At 33.4% G+C, this 25,594-nt stretch overlaps 2 protein-coding genes across 7 annotated transcripts in view; one reads left to right on the top strand and one right to left on the bottom strand.

The window, feature by feature from the left end:
• The window catches only part of LOC134261379 (ataxin-1-like), a 43,172-nt gene extending 40,413 nt beyond the window's left edge, over positions 1–2,759 (top strand). For all 6 annotated transcript variants that reach the window (XM_062743820.1, XM_062743822.1, XM_062743823.1 and 3 more), the window contains one exon: positions 649–2,759. In XM_062743820.1, the coding sequence (XP_062599804.1) occupies positions 649–1,041 (393 nt within the window). In that variant the 3' untranslated portion in view covers positions 1,042–2,759. The remainder of the gene's footprint in view (positions 1–648) is intronic.
• A 5,086-nt stretch (positions 2,760–7,845) lies between these two features.
• Positions 7,846–24,865, bottom strand: LOC134261375 (cytoplasmic tRNA 2-thiolation protein 2-like). Its single transcript, XM_062743815.1, has 15 exons — positions 24,750–24,865; positions 20,274–20,345; positions 17,558–17,696; positions 17,388–17,448; positions 15,475–15,584; positions 14,781–14,998; positions 14,253–14,388; positions 12,261–12,310; positions 12,087–12,168; positions 11,404–11,495; positions 11,181–11,244; positions 10,213–10,370; positions 9,598–9,661; positions 8,385–8,443; positions 7,846–8,001 (listed from the first exon to the last, which is right to left on the bottom strand). Exons 1-15 carry the CDS (start codon positions 24,803–24,805, stop codon positions 7,944–7,946), a joined length of 1,419 nt encoding a protein of 472 aa, XP_062599799.1. The 5' UTR covers positions 24,806–24,865; the 3' UTR covers positions 7,846–7,943.
• Between the last annotated feature and the right edge of the window lie 729 nt (positions 24,866–25,594).

Genomic DNA, 25,594 nt, shown 5'->3' with positions numbered 1-25,594 from the left:
AAAACATGAATCAAATTCAATAACTGGAAAGTTGTTGCATAATGCTCAGGTGACCTATAAGGCCCGTGGGCCTCTTGTTTATAATTACTGACGTTATATTGCACACCACTCTCTGTAAAAAGAATTCTGTATTTCTGATATTGTCATTTATTAGACTGGCCTGCATGTCTGATATCCGATATACAATTTTCCTGCATACGGTAAAGACAGGCAATACCAGTCTAGTCATTTATTGGTCTTTATACATTATAGAATGGGGAAGGGGGATTATTATTCTTGTCAGTCTTTCTTTTTTTTGTCCCCATGCAACTTTATTAATCCCAATCATATCTATTCAATAAGAGACTTAAAAATGTTTTGCCATGGTCAAGGCTAGGTCAAGGTCATATTTCAGTTTCACTATTATCAGCTGGGACATACATTTCACATTCATATCTTGTTTTAAATTAACAATGAAAGTATCATGCAGTCGATGAAATTTTGATTCTATCTTGGTTGAAAAGTTTGATTGTTTTTTTTTTTTTTGGCTACCATAAGAGGTGCAAAAAGCTGTACAATGAAATTTCAGATTCCAAATGTGTTTATTTAATAAAATGAAGTAACTTTCTTGATGTACTGCATTATCTAAGGTATTGATCTAAATTTCAGGTGACGGTGGAGGCGACATTAGAGCACCCTTTCTTTGTCTTTGGACAAGGTTGGTCCTCGTGTGAGCCTGAGCGGAGTCTCCATAGATACGGACTGGATTGCCAGAAGCTCACAGTGGGGGACGTCTGCATCTCCTTAACGCACAAAGACGTACAGGAACGGGCAGCCGAGATCTCCCAACAACAACAGCTGGAGCTGAAAGAGTCCCCCCACAGGTCCGCCCTCAGAAATTCCACCTCCTCCCTGAGCCCCGCCCACAAGAGAACCTCCCCCAGTGACCTGGAGAACCGCCCCAGGAAGCATCATCTTTCCACCATGTCAAGTCACCACGTCGATCCTCCTAAGGACACTGTCGAAGTGAAACAGGAGACGGCTCGTTATAGTGTTACCTGATATTCCACAACACCCCCCCCTCCCCCCTTCTACTCAAAACAAATTATATCTTTGTTATTATTACTTCTTTACTTTGTTGTTACACAGCAAAATTATTATCTATACCCATCATTGTTTTTATTGTATAACAGCAATCTGAAGAGCTTTTGATACAGTCATCTGAATTTATATTGGATCAAACAAGAAAAGGCTTGTCTGGAACATGAAAAAAGTACCTATTAGAGTATGCCATCATTTTGACTTAGTTTATCATACATGACATGCATACTTTTTTTTTTTATTGGTTAAATGTGTTCCTTCAGATTTTGTATTAAAAGGTTGCACTCCACGGAGAGACTCGGTCAGGTTGCTGTTTTAGTGCAATTGTTTTACAGTCCCAGCACTATAATATGGTTTTTTTTTTTTTTTTTCTTCAAAAGTGCTAAATAGAAGATACAGTGTATCAAATGCTTGATAGTCTAGATAGATTCCCAGGTGTTTTTTAATTTGAAAATCTGCATTACTTGTGTAAAGAGATGTATTTTACTGAGGGTATATACATGTATAATCAACTCATTCTCTGGCTTATTTTATTAGGCCATATGGTACAATAGGAACATATTGCAATTCATAGTATTTTTCTCAATTTATTTTTAGAGAAAACCTAAACTATTATAGAGATCTGCTGTAAGCTACTAATTTTTTTTTTGTATGAAAAGATTTGAGCCTATTGAACATAAAACATGTTTATATTAATGAACAAATTATCCTCTTAGAAATTCTTAAAAATTGACATTTTTAAAGAACTATATATTTTTTGCCCCCATGGCAGTGAGTTGACAGATTTTTATGGCATCATCAGTATTTTTAGAGTGCTTTCTTATATAATTCATAGAATTTTTTTTAATTAATTGACATTTACTGTACAAATCCTATGTGGATTTAGTTACGAATTGTCTTTTCTTGTTATTTCATGTTGTTTCATGGAAAATTGTGATAATTTTAGATTATTTTTATTATAGATAACGCACAATACAAGTGTATCTCAAATTTTATGGAAAGCAATTAATGTTGTAAATTGTATATTGGATATAATTTTTACTTGAAAGAAAAAATATTAATTTTTTTTTTATAAATGGATTTAAACTAAATACTTCATATATGAATTATTGTTCTCGATCAAATGATGAGTTTCTGTTATAAAAATGCCAATGTATTGATAACATATCTGTCTTTTATACTTTTTATCTTGAATGCACTTTTTGTCGAAATTACAACAGACGCACAGAGTTCAGTCAGTGTTAAAGTATTACAAATGGCAAACTGTTTTTTTCTTATGTGATACCATAAAGTAGAAAAATGTCAGAGAAAATGATACCAATCTTGCTAACAAAAAATATATTCTCAAGACAATATAGGTGCTGTATTGCAATGCCTATCCATATTTTAATGGATTACGCATCACAGTCATGCAATATTGAAGGAAATGTGGTCTGTAAACTAAAACCATCTTTTCTCATCTTGTTCATAACAAACGAGTCATGTAGAAATCTTATATGGCTAATGTCAAGCAGCTAGCATATTTGATGAGCAATTATCAAACTCTTTGGTGAGACAGGAATTGGGAATCTGTGCTATGAGTAGAGCATTTGCATGTTGTTATGCATTGTTATTGTTACACGCAGTAAATTGGAGCAACACAGATGCAAAGGGCAACAACTTCTATTAATCATTTGGGAATGACAAATGCATGTCAAAATTAGATCAATGTATCAAGATGTACCTCTTCTACTCTTGAGTTTGGGTCAACTTGTGATAAATTTTTTTAGTAATGTTTCAATAATTGTTATAAAATTTGACTCTCTTTTAAAAATATGGGGAAAATGTTTGATTTTCCTTTTTTTTTCACTAAATTCATTACATATAAGCCTTTTTCATTTTTTTTTTTACATTTACTGTTTAGTTTAGATCAAGATCTTTACCTAGATCTTTGGTTAGTTGAAAAAAATGGATTGTTTCCATAAAATGCATAACATGTACACAACTTATATTCTACTCAATTCCTTTTTAGATCTCAAATTACAGGCAATATCATCGGAGGCAATTTCCTAGCAATTAACTAAAATATCTGTTCACCGAGACTTTTGATACATATTGCACACTGTACGCATATTATAGTGCCTTACTTAATTGAAAGGGACATAAGAGAAGCAATTTAAAAATACTTAGTATACAAGGAAAAAATACCAATGTTTTGAAGACTTTTACAAACAATAATAATTTTTTTTTTCTGTGACTTGCAATACCTAGGTCCAAACTGTTGTTGAAAATTATTCCTTTCAAATAAAAATTAATTTTTTTTTACCACATAACATCAATTCACAGTTTTACATGGAAGCGATAATGAAGTTTGTAAGATTTCCTTTAGAAAATATAGTGAACATTTTACAATGCATCTCAACATTTAAATTGCATATACTACATTTCATTTCCCAGAAAACAAAAAAACCCAATTGAACAATATGCCATTGCATCTTACAACTTCATGTTCATTCGTTGTGCGAGGGGAAATATGATAAAGCTCAGGGATTAAGGAAGACTGAAGGTTCACACTTAAGTGTCCCATTTTGTGATAGAGAAAGGTCAGGGGCCGGCAGCTAAAAAGATCTGGAGGAATTATTACATCACAACATCGCACAATCTGCATATACCCAGTGCCTTTCATGTTGTCCAAGTTAACACATTTTGTTGTTCATTTTTCAGACATTTTTGCACATTTCACACCAGTAAAATAAACAAGAGAATTTGATATTGTTTTGTTGAAAATGATCTGTTTCGGGGGCCTATAGAATAATTATTGTAGGGGGAAATGTATCTCAAAATTTCCTTTTGCCTCATTTTCAGTGTTGCCTTTTGATGCAATTTGGGCAACATTGTTGTTTATAAAACCCAGTGAATTGTGAAGTGTGTTGTAATGAAGTAAATTGGTGACTGTTAAAACTGCCACAAACAGGTATTAGAATTTTTCATTGATCTTTTATTTCATCCATTCATAACCTCCAATGGTCCATGTTGCACTGTTAAAAGTTCTAGTTGGCATGCTCCATTTTGCAGAAAGGATCAAAATTGCTTAGTACAAAAAAAATGTGTGAAATATTAACAGTATACTTCCTTCTAGAAAAGATGAGTGGTCATGGTTTAAATACACATAAAGAAATTAACACTGTAAATCTGGTCTCGGTGCCAAAGTCAAATCCTTAGTTTTCTTAAGGATTTTATCTTGTACGATCCTATTTATAGGTAATGTCTCTGGACAACCTTTCCACCATTTCAAAACAGTTATATCTTAATGAAACACACATCCATACATCCACTGAGAGAAAAAAATAATTAAGATCATATACCATGATTATATACTGACAAGTTTCTAATTACCTTGGTAAGACAAGGTACACCTGTTAACCATTGTGTCTTCATAGTTTCTCAGTTCACATATTAGCAGTATATCAAGTGCTTGAAAACCTTTCTACATCTACACTTATAATATGTGCACATATCCCTTTTCTGTAAAATGAAAAAGTTTAGTTATGAGCAAGATAATAATGAATAGCAATGAATGACATACGTGTACACATGTTTATAATCTTGCTTGTTGTTAATTTTTTGTCTGAATTTTTTCTGCATTCTACTTTTATCCTGTGCTGAGAAAAATTATCTGTTACAATGATGTTATCTATGATGTTATTTTGTTAGTTGTGCTTAAACTTAGATGTGAAACTAGTTTTGTATAAATTGACACAAAAAATGTTAAAAAATTTAAATAAATATACAGTTTTAAAAAAGTGCTCCTGTTCCATAAGTCTGTTGAAACAAAATAAGTGAAAACATTTCTAAAAATAAAGTTTTTATCAAATTGCCCTTTTTTGCTTTTGTTCTGAAGTGAGAAATTTTATTTTTCTGAAGAGATGCAAATGAAATTAAGAATCAAATAACAGAAATGTCAAGCCCTAGAAATGATGGCCTAGTGGTTCAGTTTTACAAAATGCCAAAACATTTGTTTGACATTTTGAAACACCTTTTTGTAAAGAGAGAATCTTCAAGATGAGCAAGACATACATATGGCAATGTTAAAGAGGTTCAACTTGTCACTTTAAATTGTGTCTTAAATGATGGTGAAACAAGATGTGTTTGTCCAACACTGATTCCCCTTTATACATGCCAACACAAGTTAGATTTTCTCAAATGCAAGTCTAATCCAAGGTCAAGTGATCAGAAATGTTGTTTCCCAAAGGAAAAAAAACAATAAATATACAGTGGACCTTCAGATATACGGATGCTTAAGTATCCGGACGATTTTTCATTGGAACATAATTTTTTAAAAATGTTATTTTGTTGTGTTTAACTGGTAATTCAGGTATCCTGACGCTTCACATATCCAGACAAATTGACTAGGAACCAAAGCGTCCGGATAATTGAGGCTCCACTGTACTTGAGAATATAAAAGCCCAAGCTCCTTCCACTCAAAAGTTATGGCTAAGTTTGTTTTTTTTAAAGTGATTCAAACTCTAAGATATAGCTTGAAAGGACAAAGGGTCAAAATTAATGGTACCCAGGGAAAGGCCTTGTCATAAATGAACATGTGAAGCCAGAGCTCCAACTGTTCAAAGGTTATGGCCAAGGTTAAATATTTCACAAGTAGGTCAAGGTCAAAATTGTTGGTATATTCAAAAGAAGATCTTCACAATTTAAGGAATACACCTGTGAAATTTGAAAACCCTAATTCAATCTGTTCAAAAGCTGAAGCCAAGGTTATTACATGTATTATATTTAAGGTAAGTCAATTTCTAAGGTCAAAGGATAAAAAATAAAATTATACCAGTGGAAGTGTCTTGACAGTGTCACAGTGACTACATGTGAAGTTGATAGCTTGTTCCAAAATAATGGCCAAGGTAAGAGTTTGGAATTTTTTTTTCAAAAGCAGGTTTAATCCAAGGTCAAGAGGTCAAAAATGTTTATACCAAAAAAAAGGTTTTTCACAGGAAATAGACATGTTAAACATGAAAGCCATCTATATATATTAGCTGCAACCAATCAAAAGTTAAGGGCAGTGTTAAAGTTTTCTTAGGGGGACAAACAAACAGACAGACGGACTGGGAAAAAACTATGTACCCTCAACTCTTTGACAATGAGGACAAAACAAGAGACCTATGGGCCATATTGCTCACCTGAGAACAAAGAAAAAGCATAAATCAATTCTGGTGAATGACTTTTAATTGGCTATTGTATTAATGAAATATCTATTTTGTGGGTACTCTAATGAACCCATTGACCTCTTTTCCTTTCTGAAGAAATGACCCGGTTGTTATGTGACAATCAACATTCAAAAGAAAGCTCAAAGCATTCCATTCAAACAGAAAATGTTAGCATTTCAATGTATATCATTATATTATACTATTGATTTAAGATTCAGCAAATTAAACTGCAGCTCATATGCATATGTGCAATTTTCAGGTAATTATATTGAAGAATTTAATACTTATAATATATAACTGTATATTATTAAAAGTGAAAGTATTTTTGTCCAGGTACAAGGATGTACATTATAAAGACACTTGTGTCAGAAAATTAGAGTGAAGACCATGTGCTTGCTTTCATGTAAATCCAGTCAAGGTATCTTAAATTAATCCATATAATGACAGACAAAAACAGTATCAGAGGAGAACTGAGGAAAAAAGTAATTAAAACACAATATGATCCAAACTTTGTTTCCGAAACATACCAAATTGCAGTAAAAAATAAACAGCAGATAATAAACTGTCCATGCACTATATAAGTTCATCATGGTGAGAGTTATAAAGTTTAAAAGTTGACTTTTGATGCACTGTCAATATACTAAAGTAGCCTGACACAGTAACCTCTCCTACCCTCCACATTGGTCTCTGTTGCTCTGTCTCATTCATAAATCTAAATGTGAATTACACTTTCTGACATAATCAGGTCCAGTACAATCACTAGATTAAGCTACGTAGGTAGAATTACCTACGTAGCTTTATTTACCTACCTCTGGTAGCTTTATTTAGCTATTTCAATGTAACTTTTCAAAAGTTTTCTTTTTATCGCAATTAAATGACTATTGACATTTATATTAGGGAGGCTTAAAAAACAATCCAAAGCAGAGATTAGTTTATACATTGCTGTATTTGGAGAATTTAGAGCAAAACATGTAATTCCATTGTTTGGTTATCTGTCCTCTCTCATGCGTGTGGCGAGGCATGGCTGAGTATGATTACACTGTACCTCACATTGTGCTGAATAATAACCGACCTATTATCATGTTAACCGTAACTGGACTTCTTTGTCATTTTATTCAAGGAGTAACTGTTCTAACTGTCATACATAGCCCCAAAATTTTCAGAACTTTGATTGCAATTGTGCAGAAAAAAACATTTTTCCAAGAGGGATTTTATCATGAGTTGTTATCAGATAAGTTCAAAGTTGAAAATGATCACTGCATCAAAATGATGTTTTTTGCACACCCTGAGAAAAATGCTTTTTTATAGAAATAAATGGATTTGGTAGCTAAATAAAGCTACCTCAGGTAGGTAAATAAAGCTATGTAGGTAAATCAAGCTACGTAGCTAAATCTAGTGATTGTACCAGACCTGATAATGATAACCAAATAAGGACGTAATTAGTTCATAGGTCACACAAAATGTGTGAGGGTTATGAATGTATAACCCAAGATTCTCCAAATTTTACTGCCATGGGCAATATTAACATTTTTAAAATAAAAGTTGAAATGAAATTTATAACAACTTCCCAAGAATCACATGTACATTTCTTTTATTTTAAATATTCATAAAATTAGTCAATACTTTACTCTTCTGTACAACAGAAAAATATTCTTAAAAATCTGTATTATTCTAATTTTGATCCTCTGTGTCCAGTAGGAAATCCTGGATTTCTGTCTTCATCTTTACCCTACATATACAATAAACAGAATTATAAGCATATATACAATATAAGTAATACAAAATAGCAGAGAATATAAGTATATACAACAACAAACGTTATAAGTAAACTACTAATTTAAAAGCAAACTGTATGTGTACTTGAAAAATCCAGTTTCATTTTTAGGCAGTTTTGGTACAGACAACATGATAATACTTGTACATGTATTAATTTGTGAATATTGTAAAAAAAAATCTTTTATAAATAGAATACACGCCAACCACTCAATATCTAGTGATGTTCTAAATTTTGAATACATCAACCTCATTTAAATCTATTCATTTCAGTTTAGGATAATTATGGTTTTCATATATAAATATTTCTGAAGTTTCTCTTTTTTTTTTATTGCATACCTTCTTTGTCTCTTTCTAATGTCATCAAGGATATGCTTAGGCAACCTGTTCACATCATCCTGTGTTAAAAAAAGAAAAAAAAAAAGAGGTTTGTTATAACATTTTTTTAAATTACACTGTTCATTTTCATTCAAAATAATATTCATTGTAGATACTTCTTTTAGCAAAGACAAGATTTGAAAATAAAAATGTGAATCTTATCAAACTAAATGTGAATAAAGAACATTCACTAGAATCCAATTATGCAGTCTAGAAAAAACTATGAAATCATGGAATAGATATCTAGAACATTTGTGAATAGAGTGTATATGTAATATCACTACATTAGCACCATTGCAAACATTTATGAATAAGACATGCTAAATACACGTATATATACAAGAAATGATAAAATCTATGACAATGTGTGGGCAAAAGGTTCAAAGTAATGATGTCATTGCTATCACTGACATTTTTTTCTATAAATTCCACAGTCTAATAGGTTTTTTCATTTCTTTTTTTTAGATAACACAGTTTTACATGCTTCTGACTGGTTATCCATGCAGGTAGAAAATGTGTTAATAACTATTAAAGTTGTGAATTAATTAATTATATAATATAAACCAAGCATTAGCTCCTTAGCAATCCAATTTTATAATTTTATTTTCAAATTTATTGAAAAATTATTGACACTTTAAAAAAATTCACAGTCAATCCCTATTTGGTGAAATTTTAAATACTGTAATGATCAAACTAGTGAATGGATTTAAGAAAAAAAAATGTCATCAAAATCAAAAGATTAATGCCTGTTAAGCAAATCATCCCAAATTTTAAACAGCTATTTTAAGTTTTAGAAGTTTTAGGTTGCCTTTTGCATTAATGTAAATATGCATGTTAGAAAATTCCATTAAAATCAACATGTTACATAATGAAAGTTGAGGATGTGTTTAACTTTTATTTGATACTTGAATCAAATTCACAAAAGTCAGCAACACTCCATCATTCACTATATATTATGGACCTTTCATGGTTGTGGATAGCATTTTTGACATTTTGACCTACTTGGGTACATGGCCACACTGATTTCTTTATTTAGGTTTGCCATCTTGACTATTTTAACTGAGCACAAGTCAAAAATTGTTTTATAAAAATAAGTAGATAAAAAGAAAATAAAAAGTAAAATGGCCTGATCAGATATTTTAATTTCATAATTGTCAATGACATCTAGACTCACCAATTCTTTTATCAAGAGTCTGCAAGCATAACACAAGGCTGATATCACCTCCTCTCTTGTTAACCTAAAATAAAGAATCATCATTGAATATCCATAAAATATTCTCTGAGTATGTTAATTGAAGAAGGAAAGCTACTCTTACATGAAATTTCAAACACATAAGACCTGTGAGCAATAGCATTTTTCTATGGGAAGGGGCATATGAATAGACTGAAAACAGCTATATGATTGTATAAAATTGTACCATATAAATCAGCAATTAGTTAATTAACACTGGTATTGGAGCAATTTATCAATAACTAATGAAGTGAACCTTACATTCAAAAAACACTTTATAGCAAATATTCCAAACATTGCGTTATGTGTAAAATGTACGCAGGAATCAGGAGTTATTGTTCACAGTTCTTTGAAACAACAAAACACATAATCAAAAAATATCCTTCCTAAACTAGTAAATAATAATTGCAAGAAACAATGCATTTAAAAAGAGTAAGAGAAAAAAAAATTAGTGAAAACAAAGGGAGCACTTCACCCTTAACACAGTCAAACATTCTTCATCCGTTTGACTTACTTTGGATCACCACACCCATAACACTCTTTATCAGTTTGACTTACTTTAGATCTGTTGATTGACAACTCCCATCACCCCGCCCACAACACTCTTTATCACTGTTACAGATAGACAGAGTCACACTACTACAACGCGACACAGTCTCCGAGAACTGGACAGCACTGAGGGCTGATGATGGAGGCACATCTGTGTCCAGGGGTGCCTAAAACGACAAAAAAAAGTTATCAGTTTTTAAAAAAAAAAATCTTTTTAATTTATTTAAATCTGTTTTTCCGTTTATTAGTGTGTTATATCTTAGTGTGGAGCATATGGCTCCATTGTCATAGGTGTTTGGCCAGAAACTCAAAGGTTACTGGTTCAAGCCTTACATTGGACACTTGAAGTTGCATGTGAGTCCTTAGACAATGCATTTCATTTGTATTTATTCCATCCAGCTTTAATGATGGGTACCATCTTATGCTGGAGAGAAAACCAGAGGGTGTCCAATCCAGGGCTTGGAGGGGGGGGGGGTGTCATTGATCATTGACCATCATCTGCTTCCCACCACAGACGTAAGTATAAGCAAACATCTCATAGGTCATTTGGATTGTTAAAAGATTTAGCCTTAATTTTTAATTTCTTTTGTACTAATGTCAATTCATTACTTACAGACAGTGCCAACAATCTTACCTAATTCTATTGGTTTTCAATTATTGTAGTAAGTTCTAATGTTCTGAAAACACTATCTGGTAATGTAAATTTTATTTGAATTAAATAGGGATCACATGCAGAATTGCTCATCAGTACACTGCAATTTTGTTTCAATCAATTAACAGGTTGGCCATTTCAAAATATAATTTTTTTTGTCAGTCCTTATGTAAAGAATGTATCTATTCTAGTTTTTTCACCCATAAGTGCAACTATAATAAACTGTCTGACTTTTAAGTATTAATTCTCAGTTACATGTAATTGGTTAACCAGTTTATAGCAAATGCCATCCCTAATTTACATGAAAGACAATTTAAATTAACACCTGACAAACAGCGCACTGACTCTCTGTGTCCTTTTTCTTTTCCGTGTGCAACTTTTCACCAGTCCTAAAAATTTATTTAAAAAACAAAGACAAAGGATGAAGTTAAGTTTCATAAACATTCAATAGAAAACCACAGGTTTTGAAGGTAGAAATATTACAATTACTTAATAACCTCATGATATTGCCTATCTTGATCACATTTTTTATCACTGTGTAGGTATACCTCGTTATGTTGCTGGTTGTTGAGGGATAGTCTGCCTGCAGCCCTGTCACAAACTTCTCTGTAAGGTGCTCTATACTTATACTGTCAGGGGCCTAGATCAAAGAACATTCTAATATACATGTATGTGTACCAACAGCTTCGCAAACCATGGTCAAAATATGCACTCCAAACCATGGCTTGAGACAATGATATACCTGTACCACAAAGTTAATTTTTTTTTTTCATTTACAAGATTTTCAAGCCAGTGTTTCTTTTGGGGGTAATATAAATTATATACATTATATACTGTATACAGGGTTATTTTCACCCCCATGTTATTTTCGCCCTTTCATACTTGCAAACAATTTTGCCCCATTTTAGATTCGCCCAGTCGTAGTTTTGTTGTAGAAATTATACTGTATTCTTTGAATTTGCCCCATTTTAAATTCACCAAAATGAGGGTAGGGTGAAAGGGATCCCTGTATACAGTATTGATCTCGGATCAATAATTAAAACAAAATTTAAAACAAGCTATTTCTTTCTTGAAAATCTAAAAACCAAGAATTTCCAAAAAGCCATAATTACTGAACTTACATCTAACTACAAGAACAACTCAAGAATATGCATTGCACCAAGTAAAATCAACTTCTTTGACATAGGTCTTTCATAAATACATAAATTCATAAATACAGACAATTAATTACCTTGGTAGTAATTGTCGGAATAAAAACATTGGGTACGTTGTTCAGGATGTTGTACATTGTGACCTCTTTACTGCTGAAGTCTCTGAAATAGGACATGAACAACAAGATAAATTAGAGACACCATAAGACTTCACAATTATAAAATTGTATAAAAGTAAAATATGAAGGACATACCTGATTGGCCTAACAATGGTGATGTCACTGCATCTTGTATCCGCAAATGCCTGTTGATGATAAGTTATGTGATAGAATTAAAGCTTGAATAGCAAACAGTCAAAAACACATTACATTATCAAATGCCTTTCACAGATTAAAATGTTCTTTCCCTCTCAATAATGTTGGTAGTACATTTAGTGTACGCAGGACTTTTTAGCTCACCTGAGCCGAAGGCTCAAGTGAGCTTTTCTGATCACATTTTGTCTGTCGTCCGTCTGTCCGTCCGTCTGTCTGTCCGTCCGTCTGTCCGTCCGTCCGTCTGTAAACTTTTCACATTTTCGACTTCTTCTCAAGAACCACTGGGCCAATTTTGACCAAACTTGGTACAAAGCTTGGGTGAAGGGGAATTTAAGTTGTTAAAATGAAGGGACATATCCCCTCGCAAGGGGAGATATTCAAGAAAAGACAAAAATAGGGTTGGGTCATTAAAAAATCTTCTTCTCAAGAACCACTGGGCCAGTAAAGCTGAAACTTATATGAAAGCATCCTGGGGTAGTGTAGATTCTAAATTGTTCAAATCATGACCCCCGGGGATAGGGCGGGGCCACAATGGGGAATCAAAGTTTTACATAGAAATATAAAGGAAAAATCTTTGAAAATCTTCTTCTCAAGAACCACTGGGCCAGAAAAGCTGAAACTTATGTGGAAGCATCCTTGGGTAGTGTAGATTCTAAATTGTTCAAATCATGACCCCCAGGGGTAGGGCGGGGCCACAATGGGGAATCAAAGTTTTACATAGAAATATAAAGGAAAAATCTTTGAAAATCTTCTTCTCAAGAAACAACTGGGCCAGAAAAGCTGAAACTTACGTGGAAGCATCCTTGGGTAGTGTAGATTCTAAATTGTTCAAATCATGACCCCCAGGGGTAGGGCGGGGCCACAATGGGGAATCAAAGTTTTACATAGAAATATATAGAAAAAATCTTTGAAAATCTTCTTCTCAAGAACCACTGGGCTAGTAAAGCTGAAACTTATATGAAAGCATCCTGGGGTGGTGTAGATTCTAAATTGTTCAAATCATGACCCCCGGGGGTTGGGCGGGGCCACAATGTGGAATCAATGTTTTACATAGAAATATAAAGGAAAAATCTTTTAAAATCTTCTTCTCAAGAACCACTGGGTCAAAAAAGCTGAAACTTATGTGGAAGCATTCTAGGGTAGTGTAGATTCTAAATTGTTCAAATCATGACCCCCAAGGGTAGGGTGGGGCCACAATGGGGAATCAAAGTTTTACATAGAAATATAAAAGAAAAATCTTTGAAAATCTTCTTCTCAAGAACCACTGAGCCAGAGAAGCTGAAACTTATTTGGAAGCATCCTGGGGTAGTGTATATTCTAAATTGTTCAAATCATGACCCCCCGGGGTTGGGCGGGGCCACAATGTGGGAATCAAAGTTTTACATAGAAATATATAGAAAAAATATGAAAATCAAAGTTGAAACTTATATGGAAGCATACTGGGGTAGTGTAGATTTCAAATTGTTTAAATTATGATCAGTGGGGTAGGGTGGGGTCACAATATGTATTACAAGGGGGAAATCTGGTAAAGAACAGAATGGCCAAAGCTTCTCAGGTGAGCGATGTGGCCCATGGGCCTCTTGTTTCTTTAAATTTTACCTACAATTTTCACTTCAAAGATATTTTGTAAAACCAAAAGCTTATCATTTTCATTCATTCAATCTTATTTTATTATGTACTTAAATTTTAGCAAGATGCAAATTTAGCACTTTCTCCTTCAAATTTTTTTTCAGGTTTTAGCGAGAAGTAATTTTAGCAATTTTAAAATGATCACTAAAGCTATTACAAATAAAACACAATTTATTTTAGCGATATTCAATTTTAGCGAGATCTAAACCCTAGTTAAAAATTCCAAAATTAAATCCTCGCTAAAAATTCTACTTATTCAGTAAGCTACTTGAGTAAAAACTTTCAATGATCTATGGGACTTACTGTATCCATGGCGACATGTGCCCCCCTGCCCTGAGCTATGTCAGTCAGGAGATGGACAGCCAGTCTGGTGCTGCAGTGACCCAACATGACCTTGGAGTAACCTTTCTTACGAGCAAGGTCAATCAGAATGTTCTGTCTAAAAAATGGATTTCAAACTAATTAAGAAAGATCAAATACCTGTAATCTTTTGTTTTTCTTGTTTTTTTGTGTTTTTTTTGCTGCTTCTCTTTACACAAATTTTACACAATAGTCCCATTTTGATCAAGAAAGTAATAGGTATCAAAACACATTACTAAACAAAATTAAAGGTATAAGTTCAAAATTATAAATTTGACACTGCCTACAAAATTTCAAAGTCGCACATTACCTATAAAAATAATGATTTCAACATGTTGAAGTAATTTATTTTGTGCATCAAATATTGCTAAAATTTAAGAATGAATTTTAACAACTATGGTATATGTTAATAATATTAAGTCTGTCCCAGGTACTCTGGGTAAGTTTTTTTTGTCCTATCAATATCTGTACCTGAGACACTTGATAAGGTCCTCTTTAGCAGTGACAGACTTCAGGGAGTTTAGAAGGCCTTTAAGCTTCTCCTCTGCCTCGTCATACTTGTGGAATTTAGTCATATTTTCCGTAGTTTTACCAGAAGTCTCTGAGGTTGTATCCATTTCCTTTGTTTCTGTTGTGACTGCAGATAACTGTGGCGAGTTTGAAGCATTCTCTCTGTCCAACTCCATAGCCTATACAAGGTTAAAAAAACAATAGTTTATTCACAATCTCAACAATAAGAGTTTTCCTTTCTAATTTTGGATTATTGTGCTTTACAAAATTATGATTAGATAAGTTCTTTGTCTTTGATCAAACAGCATCATTTGGGATTGTGCTTTAGATTAATGTATGTGTACTTATGAAAAAAATCATTATAAAGGATTGAAGAATTATTTGATATTTATGAAAATATCCTTTTGCATTCATAGTAATTGTTTTTTCTACAGTGCAACCAATTCACTAAATCCAGAGCTTTTAGGTACAAAAAGGACATTTAATTATTCAAAGGTCTGCATGAAGGGGAACAACTTTTGAACATATCCCAAAGTCTTGAGGCCAATATTTTTTTATATTTTTGAATGAATTTGCATTACCTTGTTCAGTCTTCAAACTCAAAGGGATGGGACTATGTGTGTGTTTGGGGGGGGGGGGGGGGGGGGGGGCTTACTTGTTCCAGAGCCTTGAGGTAGCAGGGGAATCCCGTTTTTTCCATGATCTCTAACACCTGAGTACATGTTGTCAGTCTCTCCTCAGCTGACATACCCACTGTCACACCCTCTACAATGGTTTGTATAATACTTTATAAATCCTCCAAAAATCCCCTCCCCTGATTTTGGTCAAAATGCCCCCTGATTTTGGTCAAAGCGCCCCTTATAGAATTGTACAGTAAAATGATGTTACAAAACCACCCCCAAATATTGGTCAAAGCGTCCCCTGATTTTAGTCAATGCACCCCCTGATTTTGGTCAAAGCGCCCCTTTACATTTTTTTCTTAGGAAAAATCGTCCGGGAACCGTCCCCAAGCAATGGTCTTAACGTTCCCGATTTTGGTCAAAGGGTCCCTTGATTTTGGTAAAGGCGCCCCCTAATATTTTTACAAACGTTACAGAATAAAACTGTTTTGTATTTATCATATTATCATCGTTTGGCAGTTACCTGAAAAAAATTCTATAAGGGGGCACTTTGACCAAAATCAGGAGACATTTTGACCATTGCTTGAGGATTGACTCGATACTTTTTTTTGTAAAAATGTATTAGGGGGCGCTTTGACCAAAAGCAGGGGACGCTTTGACCATTTCTTGGGGACAGTTAAGAATTGTTTATATAAAGATATTTTTTCTATAAAAATATATTAGGGGGCGCTTTGACCAAAATCAGGGGGCGCTTTGACTAAAATCAGGGGATGCTTTGACCAATATTTTGGGGCGGTATTTTTTCTATAAAAATATGTTAGGGGGCGCTTTGACCAAAATCATGGGGTGCTTTGACTAAAATCAGGGGACGCTTTGACTAAAATTAAGGGACACTTTGACCGGAATGTTTTTATTAGGGGGCGCTTTGACTGGCTCCCATACAAGATAGCATAACCAAACTATACAGTAAAACTTGCACTTTTAGAAAATTACAAGTTTCATTATTAAATAATTCTGATTATTTCATTAAAATTAATAATTATTTATGGCCCATAAATATCTATATCGCAACGTGTTCAATTTCCACATGCATGCATAGTTTTCATAAACAAACAGCATGGTAAGAGAGGGAAGCCTGGTATGCCTGCTACATTGACAAAGTCGACCAAAAAGAAAAAGAAACTGAAAATAGGGCTTTCAAAGCAACTTTCCTAATAAAACAATTAGTTGGGAGATTAATATAATTTTGGATGAAGACACGGAGTCTCGATGACACTCACGCGGGGCTCCCAAAGGTTCTACTCTACAGATTGTTGATACAAGCTATTGTTTCTCGTATCTCTGTGGATTTCAAAGTAAAAAAAAATCAATGTAAACTCAACATAAAAATGCACCTATGATATATAAAAATTATTGCCATTTGAAGTGCAAATTGTAATGGAACTGCAGAAAAATATTTTGTTTAGCATTTTGCCGCGATAACATGATTATATGATTTCGTAGATTCTCTAATTCTGTTAAATTTTTCTGAATGCTTTAAACAATTATTAATTTATTGAAGAGTTATTATATTTCGCTTTTGAGAAAATTGCTTTTACCGGGTACCTCATATTTTATTATAATTGTAAACCCTAAAATGTAAGAACGTGTCATTTTAGAATCCACCTGGTACAAGTAAACAGATATAAGTTGTACGACCCTTAATTTTCCGGCAGATTCTAATTACGTTAATTTTGTATGAGGTGAGAGTATTTATCTTTCTCAAACTGCTAACTTCAACTTTATACCATATTTCTTAATGATATATTGGGTAAATTTGAATGAAAAAGCACACAATATGCAGCCGTACAGTCGCTTTAAGGTAAGAACTACCCCTTCCTCTATTGTATAATGATTCATTTCAAGAAGATTAACATTTGAAAAATTTTCAAAAAAATGTCAACTTTACCATCAATAAAGACAAGTCCAGGTTGGAATCTTAACTTCTTATGTGCACGACCACTTAGTCCCTTCAAAATACAGATTAAATATTTAAAGCATAACATTTTTAACCTAAAATGATTTAAAAATATCTCTTGCATTGTATAATGTTGTTGCATTTATAATTACAGTCCATACCTCCTGGATCAGGTGTAGAAGACAACTGGAGGCCTGCCCCCCGGACACGCCCACAAGCACCCTCTCCCCATCGCGGATCAGCTTTGACTTCCCGATGGCCGCCCGGAATTTATGGGTCACGTACACCATAAAACACTCCCTACAAAAGGAAACTGCCTGCTTTAAGAAAGACTTTCTGTGCATGATTACAAATCCTTGAACATGAAATAATCTATACATGCTGTAGCAAAATCAAGCTGCATATAACAATTAATTCCAGGGTGAATACAGACAGTATTAATTAATTGTAACTGATTAAATATATATGTTTTTTTTTTACCTAAACCCACAGAAATGCTTGTGAAAATCCCAGTCTCTTTGCAAGGAATTTTCTCTTGTTAACTCCATGCAATAAATTCATTTATATTTCACAGTTCTTTCTTTTTTTCCTTCAGACTTAACAAAAATGTATGGGTATATGATCTCTTTCAAGAAAATTCCTTTGGAAATGTCAGAAAGACTAACAATTTGAGAACTAAATGAACCCTGTGCAAATATAATGTTAAAGATACATTGTACATTTAAACTACACACAATACATGTATTACATACTGGGATCCTTTGTTACATCTATGCACCTGTAACTCTTGTACATATCTTCAACCATTGATATCAGCATTTAAAAGTCCCCTATAAAAGCCTCTTGTATTGTTTATTTTATTTAATGTCTTAAACAAATAATCTGAGTTCTTTGTTATTTATTTTTACTTTGATAGTTTTTCACTTTCACTGAAAAAAAATGTTTGTTTATATGGTCCATTAAATTTACATCAAAATGTTTTTGAAACCTGCACTTCATTATGATCAAAATACAAAACCAACACCTTGAGGTTATTGATAAAATTGCAGAAGATTCTCATGAGTGGAGGATCTGAACCTAAAGTGTAAACTTAAAGATATTAAAGGTGTTGCTGATCTGTTTAAGTTCATTACGAAATGTTAGAAAGACAAGTTTAGAAGTCTATATCTTGCAATTTCAATCGTGAATATGTTTTATTTTATCACTTTTTTTTTTTCTCTGATACAAAATGTTTCTGTTTAGTTGACTACTCTTAATAAATGCAGTAGTATTTTGGGGCATCTGATTATAAACTATATATAAACTATAGTATCTAAATATGGTTTTAGTATATGCTTGTGTAAATAACAAGAGGCCCACGGGCCTTATAGGTCACCTGAGTATCATGTAACAACTTTCCAACAATTGAATTGGTTCGTATTTTAAATCAAAGGCCATGAAATTCAAAATTTTGAAAGAGGCACTATTGCTTATCATGACTATACACTTAGCTTGCTTACTTTGGTTACTTAGTACCCAGGGGTAAATAAGAGTAACAAAGAGAAAATGCATTTCCACCTTATAACCAGTTGTGCACCCCACCCCACAGGAACCACTGAACCTAAGGGCACATATTTCAAAATTCTGGAAATTTCATCATAAATTTTATATCATCATAAATGGTTGATTAATACCAAAAAGCAGATATCAAAGCATTAATCTATTTTCAGACTATGTAACCTCCACTCCAAGTACCCTGACCCAGGGGCCCTGAAATTAACCATTTTGGAAGAGGCACCTTTCATCATCATCATTAATATGTACTTAGAACATTGGCATAATACCCAGGAGCAAAGGAAAAGTTTTTCGAAGAATTGATGAATTTTCACTGTATAATTGATGAATTTTCACTGCATAATCATTAGAGCCCTGCCCTAACACCAAAACTCCTGACCCTGGGGCCCTGAAATTCATGCATTTAAAAGAGGCATCCTTCCTCATCATAACTATGTACATAGTTCATTGGTTTATACTCAGGAACAAAGAAGAAAAGTTTTAAAGAATTAATTTATTTTCACTATATAATCCATAGAACCCCACCCTAACAGCTGTCTGAGCCCCTGACCAAGAGGCCATGAAATTCACAATTTTGGAAGAGACACTCTTATTCAACATAACTATGTACTTATTTAGTTTATTTAATACTCAGGAGCAGAGAAGACGATGAGTAAAGAATTATGTATTTTCACTTTATGATCAATAGAGCCCCACCCTAAACCAGAACCCCTGACCCTGGGCCCATGAAATTCACAATTTGGAAGAGGCAGTCTTATTCAACATAACTATGTACTTATTTAGTTTATTCAATGCCCAGGAGCAGAGAAGAAGATTTTCAAAGAAATAATGCATTTTCACTATAGAATCTATTTAGCCCCGTCCTAGCACTAGAACCCCTGACCCCAAGGCCATGAATTTCAAAATTTTGGTTAAGGACTCAATGCTTATTACAATCATGCAAACAATTTGACTGCTTGTTGTCCAGGAGTAAAGAAGAAGCTTTTTAAAGATTGCATTAATTTTAGTGGTTTTGGCCCCACCCCTCAGGACCCAGGGGGGCAGGGAACATGAAATTCACAATTTTTGTTCCCCTTCAGCCATAGATGCTGTAAACCAAATTTGGTTGAAATTGGTTGAGTGGTTCCAGAGAAGAAGCTAAAAATGTTCAAAAGTTTACGACCGACGTACGACGTACGACAACGGACGAAAAGAGATAGCAATAGGTCATCTGAGTTTACTCAGGTGACCTAAAAATCCTTACTCTTAGTCTTGACTGTTTTTCATTTTTATCAGCAATTGTTGTAGTTAAACAGTAAGTTTATCGTTATAAAATTTGTTTACCTGCAGAAAGCATCGTTGACTCGAGTCACTAAAACTGCCTTCTTCTCACACTTCATACAAGTTCTTTCCTCCCTACCAAAGAAAAAGTAAATTAAAGTCTTAACGATCTTAATAATCAAGGGAATAAATTTAGGGCTTGATCACATAGCAGAAGGAAAAAATAACATGCATATTAATTAATCTAATAGAACATGTAATTGTGTTTGATAAACATAGATTCTTGCTAGTGACCTTTTCTAAAAAAAACACACTTTTTCTAACAATTTTGAATATTAAAAAAAATGACCGTGGGTCAAGATCCTATTAATACAGCCTCATCTCATATGAAACCTTTGTTCAAAGAATGAGCTAACAATGTTTCTCCCTTACAACGTATGGTTATGGCCATCTTGGAATATCCACAATTGTTCTCACTTCTCTTGCAGTTAAAGAAACTAGACCAAATGTGTGTTTCTTGGGTTGTGGTAGAAATTTTACAAGATGAAGACACACACCCTAACATTCCTCAGATCACAATTTATCTTAAAATTTTTTGAAGTATGAACTTTCAATAGCTCTCCATATGAATGCAATGAATACTGAACACAACTTTTACATTTTTTCTGTCTGATATTGCATAATTTTTTCTACCATGCAGAGACCTTAGATTTGTTGTCCAAATGACAATATTAATGGGCTAAGACCATGACATACTTTTGGGTCATAAGTAATTTTTGTGGCAAACTTCTATTCTACCATCTATTTATTAAAGAGTAATTCAATGTAGACATAACTTTCATAATTAGTGATCTTGAATTCAAAGATGATGCACTAAAAGTTTGTTCTACAGCTTTCTCGATTTATTATTTATTTCTAGAATTTTACGTGCACCAATCTGTGTGTTCCTAAAATATCTTAAAAAACATTCCCAAATAAAACATTCCCTTAAACCATTTATAAATGTTAATACATGTAGCCCTTTTGGGCCTGAAATTTAAATCATCTAAAATTTCACCTACTCATTTTGGGTTACAAGATAATTTGGTCCAATGCACTTTGCACATGAATTGTCGAGTCACATGGTTTTGTTGTGGAGGTGGTTAAAGAATATATGTAAGGTCCATACAGTAGGTAAGAGCAGGCGCTGTAAGCTCTACAGATGTTTACCAACAAAGGAAATTTGGGTTGAGAGCTGCACATTGTTCAAAGAAATTTTTGAGAGTCCACAAGAAGTTAAGAATTTTTATCCCCATATGCATGAGGAGTCTGCAACTTTAGAGACTCTAGTTCTAGTTTGTCATAAATATCATTTTAAAAAAAATAGATGAACTAACATGTTTATATCATGTATATACATGTATGAAACATAATTATGCAGTTAACACAGGCTAAAGGAGTTTATTATATACTGAAAAGTGTAACATCATAGGCAGAATGCAAACCCATATTTGAGAGAGTTGTACAAAAATAAAACTGCACTCATCCTAATAGTTTCGCATCAGATATATACAATTTTTTCAGTGGGGGACACTGTAGCTCTCTGATTTTCTATCACACTTTATTCCCCGGACCAGCGAGCTGCATGCAGATCTGCACTATGGTTCAAGAAGATTTAATTGTGCAAAACATTACAAGAAAAACATCATTCTGCATCTTGGATTTGAACATTTAATGTTATTAATTTGTTGATCTCTTCATACCAAGAAAACTATAAAAAAAAATAATAATAATAATAACCTCCATAACTTTTTGATTTGAATTCGCAATCACAGCTAGAATTCTTTTGATTTGACCTTTTAAGTTAAATTCATTTCAGCATATTTAGTAATACTTATCTTCACAACATTTGCAATAATTATGTATTTTTTTAAGGCTGCATGGCTGCCAAAAATATAGCTGCAGATCTGTAGCTTTCCGAAAAAAAAATTGATAGACCGGAGAGCTACAGTGCAACCCATTGAAAAAACTGTATATTTATTGCGCACAAAAGAGTGCGCTGTTTCTCGATTTATTTCTCCATGTATTTAAACTGTCATCTCAAAATATTACTAGCTGTGTGTTCCTAATATATTCTTTCACTGTTTCCACAACAAAAAATTGCTTATACATGATAATTGTTGTTAATAGCCCTCCTGGTCCTGTAATCGAGATAGGGCTGAAACGATACGCCCCCTCCACGATACGATACGTATTGCAATACTTGTGTCACAATTCAATTTTTTCAATACGATACAATTTAAGAACGAAACTATTCATAAGGTTAAAGAAAACGTATTCAGATTTAAAAAAGAAAGAGTAAAAAGTGGTGATACAATAGAAATATACTACCAGGGGTATGCAATCTAAAAATTCAAGTACTAGCCCATGGGCTAGTGGCAGCAATAAAGTTACTAGCCCCAAGTAAAAAGTTATTAGCCCAAATATAGGGACAAAAATTAAAATAAAACAAATGTTGAAAAAAAAAATAATCATTGAAAAAGTCAGGGTACTAGGTCAATCTTTTGAAAATTAAAATTTTATTCTCACTAAAAAATTAACTCATATAAAATTAATGATTATGACAGAAAATAAAAATGAATTTAAAAAAAATATCTGAAGATCTTTCCTTTTCTGATTATTTTGCACTAGCTCATTTAGAATGAAAATAAATTCATTTTGTTTTCATATTAAATCCTTAAATACACTAGAAATATATTTCACGTGAATCACACTGATCTCTCAGTTGATTGAGTGATCGTAAATAATTTAATGAGATATCTGCTTGTATTTACAATAAACGGAGGAAATTCGGATTAGGAAAAAAACGATCGTTTTTGGAAGTAAATAAGTCAGGAAGTACTGCAAAATGGAGAAAATTATGGAGATTTATTGACAGTAGGAGCATGCTGCCTGGAAAATATTCACTGGTTGGGAATTTGATCGCAAGAAATGAGTAAAATACCGGTTGTACTTTATGTATTACAGGCGTAGTTATAATTTTAATTTTTGTTAATTGCACATCTCTGATACTTGTGGTTCTGTTGATTAAGAACACTTTATTCGTATAAATAATAGCAGAGGCAGCCTACTCTGCAACTTTACCATCCCAATTGTCTCCCTCGTGTGTGTCAAACTGTTAAAATAAGGTCGAACCCGATCTATTTCAAAGAGTTAACCAAACCCGATTATAAAAAAACGTATCGAACCGAAAATCGAGATGGTGAATCGAAAATTGAACCGAGCACTTATATCGAACAATATCGATATTTCGGTGAATCGTTTCAGCCCTAAATCGAGATCATCAAAAATTTCAGCTATCTTTACTGCCATTTTGGTTTGCAAGATATTTCAGTTCAACGCACTTCTTGCAAATGTCAACTAAGAGAGTACTTCATAGAGGAGTAAATTAGTAATTTTATTTTTGATCTATCTTTTTTGCGATTGAGGTAAGAATTCGGAAGAATTAAGCACAACTTTTTGTGGGCAATAAATATACAGTTTTTACAATGGGTGGCGCTGTAGCTCTCTGGTCTGTCAATATATTTTTTTCTGAGAACTACAGATCTGCAGCTACCAAAAATAATGCCCTAGCCTTATTTGCATGTAGGAAGCGAATTTGGACAAATAGTTCAAAACTACAAACAATCTAGTTAGAATAATCTAACTGTGTCTCGGTACAGGCCCTCACCACAGTTAGAATACCACCCATATACTCGCAATGTTGCAAAAAATTGCAGAATCGCACCGAAACGATTTTGAAGAATATAAAATGATTTGCACTGGGAATAACTACCAAAATAATCAAAACAATCCTTTTTGAGATTGCTTATGCCTTTTATCCCAAGAAATAATCCATATAAATACGAAAATCCAATTAATCTTCTCAACGTTTTTCTCTCAATTCAAATTACCTGCCATGTTTACATTCGGAACTCTCTAGATTGTTCCTAGTAAATGCACTATGCGAGTTTCGCCCGTGTTTCTTTCTGCTACATTACGAATACACGATAAAACCGGTAGGACAATATCATTTTAACGATAGAACATTCTATCTACAAACAATCCAGAGTGTTGTATGTAACCTGGCTGGTAAATTTGAAGCAAGAAAAAACGCTGAAAGAATTAGTTGAATTTTCGTCTTTGAATAAATTATTTTTTTAGGGATAAAAGGTATACACAATTTCCAAAAAAAAGTTTGTTTTGATTAATTTGACTATTGGCATGTTTGGTAGTTATTTTCAGCTTAATCCCTTTTGTATTCTTCAAATTCATTTCAGAGCGGATCCGCTCCGATTTGCTAAATAGCAAGTATATGGGCCGTATTCTAGCTGTAGTGAGGGCTTGTTTCGAGACACAGTTAGATTATTCTAACTAGAAAATGCTGTGCAATATGGGTCAGAATATTTTCACTCCGAACAGCAGAAAGATTCAATGAAACAGAACTGAGAAGCACTTGCAACGGCTTTGGCCTCACTAAAAGTCACACCTTTCTTCAGATAATGTTGATCCAATACATACACTATTTTTTCTCTCCGAACAGGAGAGATTTCCTCGCCTTCTTGAACACTGCACATGGTCTCGGTATCTGTGATGAAATTTTGTTTTTCATGCCCAATGTAGAATATATGCTTGATTCCTCCAATTTTATTTCTTTATTGCAAAACGCATAGCCGACAGAGAATTTTATTGAGTTAAAAAAGTAACCCGTACACAGACCTATTCGTCTACCCACCCAGTTTGAGTTCGGGTATCTATTCAAGGAGAAAAACTTTAAATAATGATGTGCATAGGTGGATCTAGGAAATTTTATGCAGGGAAGAAGGTTGAAGTGTGTGGACAGCACAAATTAAACACATACCCCTGGAAATTCCAAAGATGGGATCAGGTGCCTAGGAGGAGTAAGCATCCCCTATTGACCGATCACAATAGCTGTGACCCCTGAGCATTTGTCAAGTGGATAGAGTATTCTGTAGTCAAATTTATCACAAAAACAAAGGTGTAACAGTTTGTATGGAACAATGCAGCCAAAATAAGACACAATGATTGCGATCATTTATAGGTTAAGTTTACTAAACAATTGGTGCTTGGTTTCAAGATGATGTATTTTGTGGGGTTTTTAAAAATGTTTTTCTAGGTGTGTCTGAAACTCTGAATACACTCATTTAATATAAAAATGAAAATTTCTGAAAATAGCAAGTTTTTTAAACATATATTAATGTCCTTAAAAAAAGATAGAAGGTACAACAGTTGCTATCTTCAGTTTCAGTGGGTTCCATAGCTCACACTTGATTCTGATCAATATGATAATGTACACTTTTCCTATGGATATCAGGTAAGATCTAGCTTCAAAAGTGATTGAATAA

Source organism: Saccostrea cucullata, unplaced genomic scaffold (genome assembly GCF_032062105.1).
Source record: "Saccostrea cucullata isolate Sc308-1 unplaced genomic scaffold, CSIRO_AGI_Scuc_v1 ctg627, whole genome shotgun sequence".
NCBI classification, from domain to species: domain Eukaryota; kingdom Metazoa; phylum Mollusca; class Bivalvia; order Ostreida; family Ostreidae; genus Saccostrea; species Saccostrea cuccullata.
Note: the sequence above shows the minus strand (reverse complement) of the source record. Positions and strands in the feature narration are given on the sequence as shown.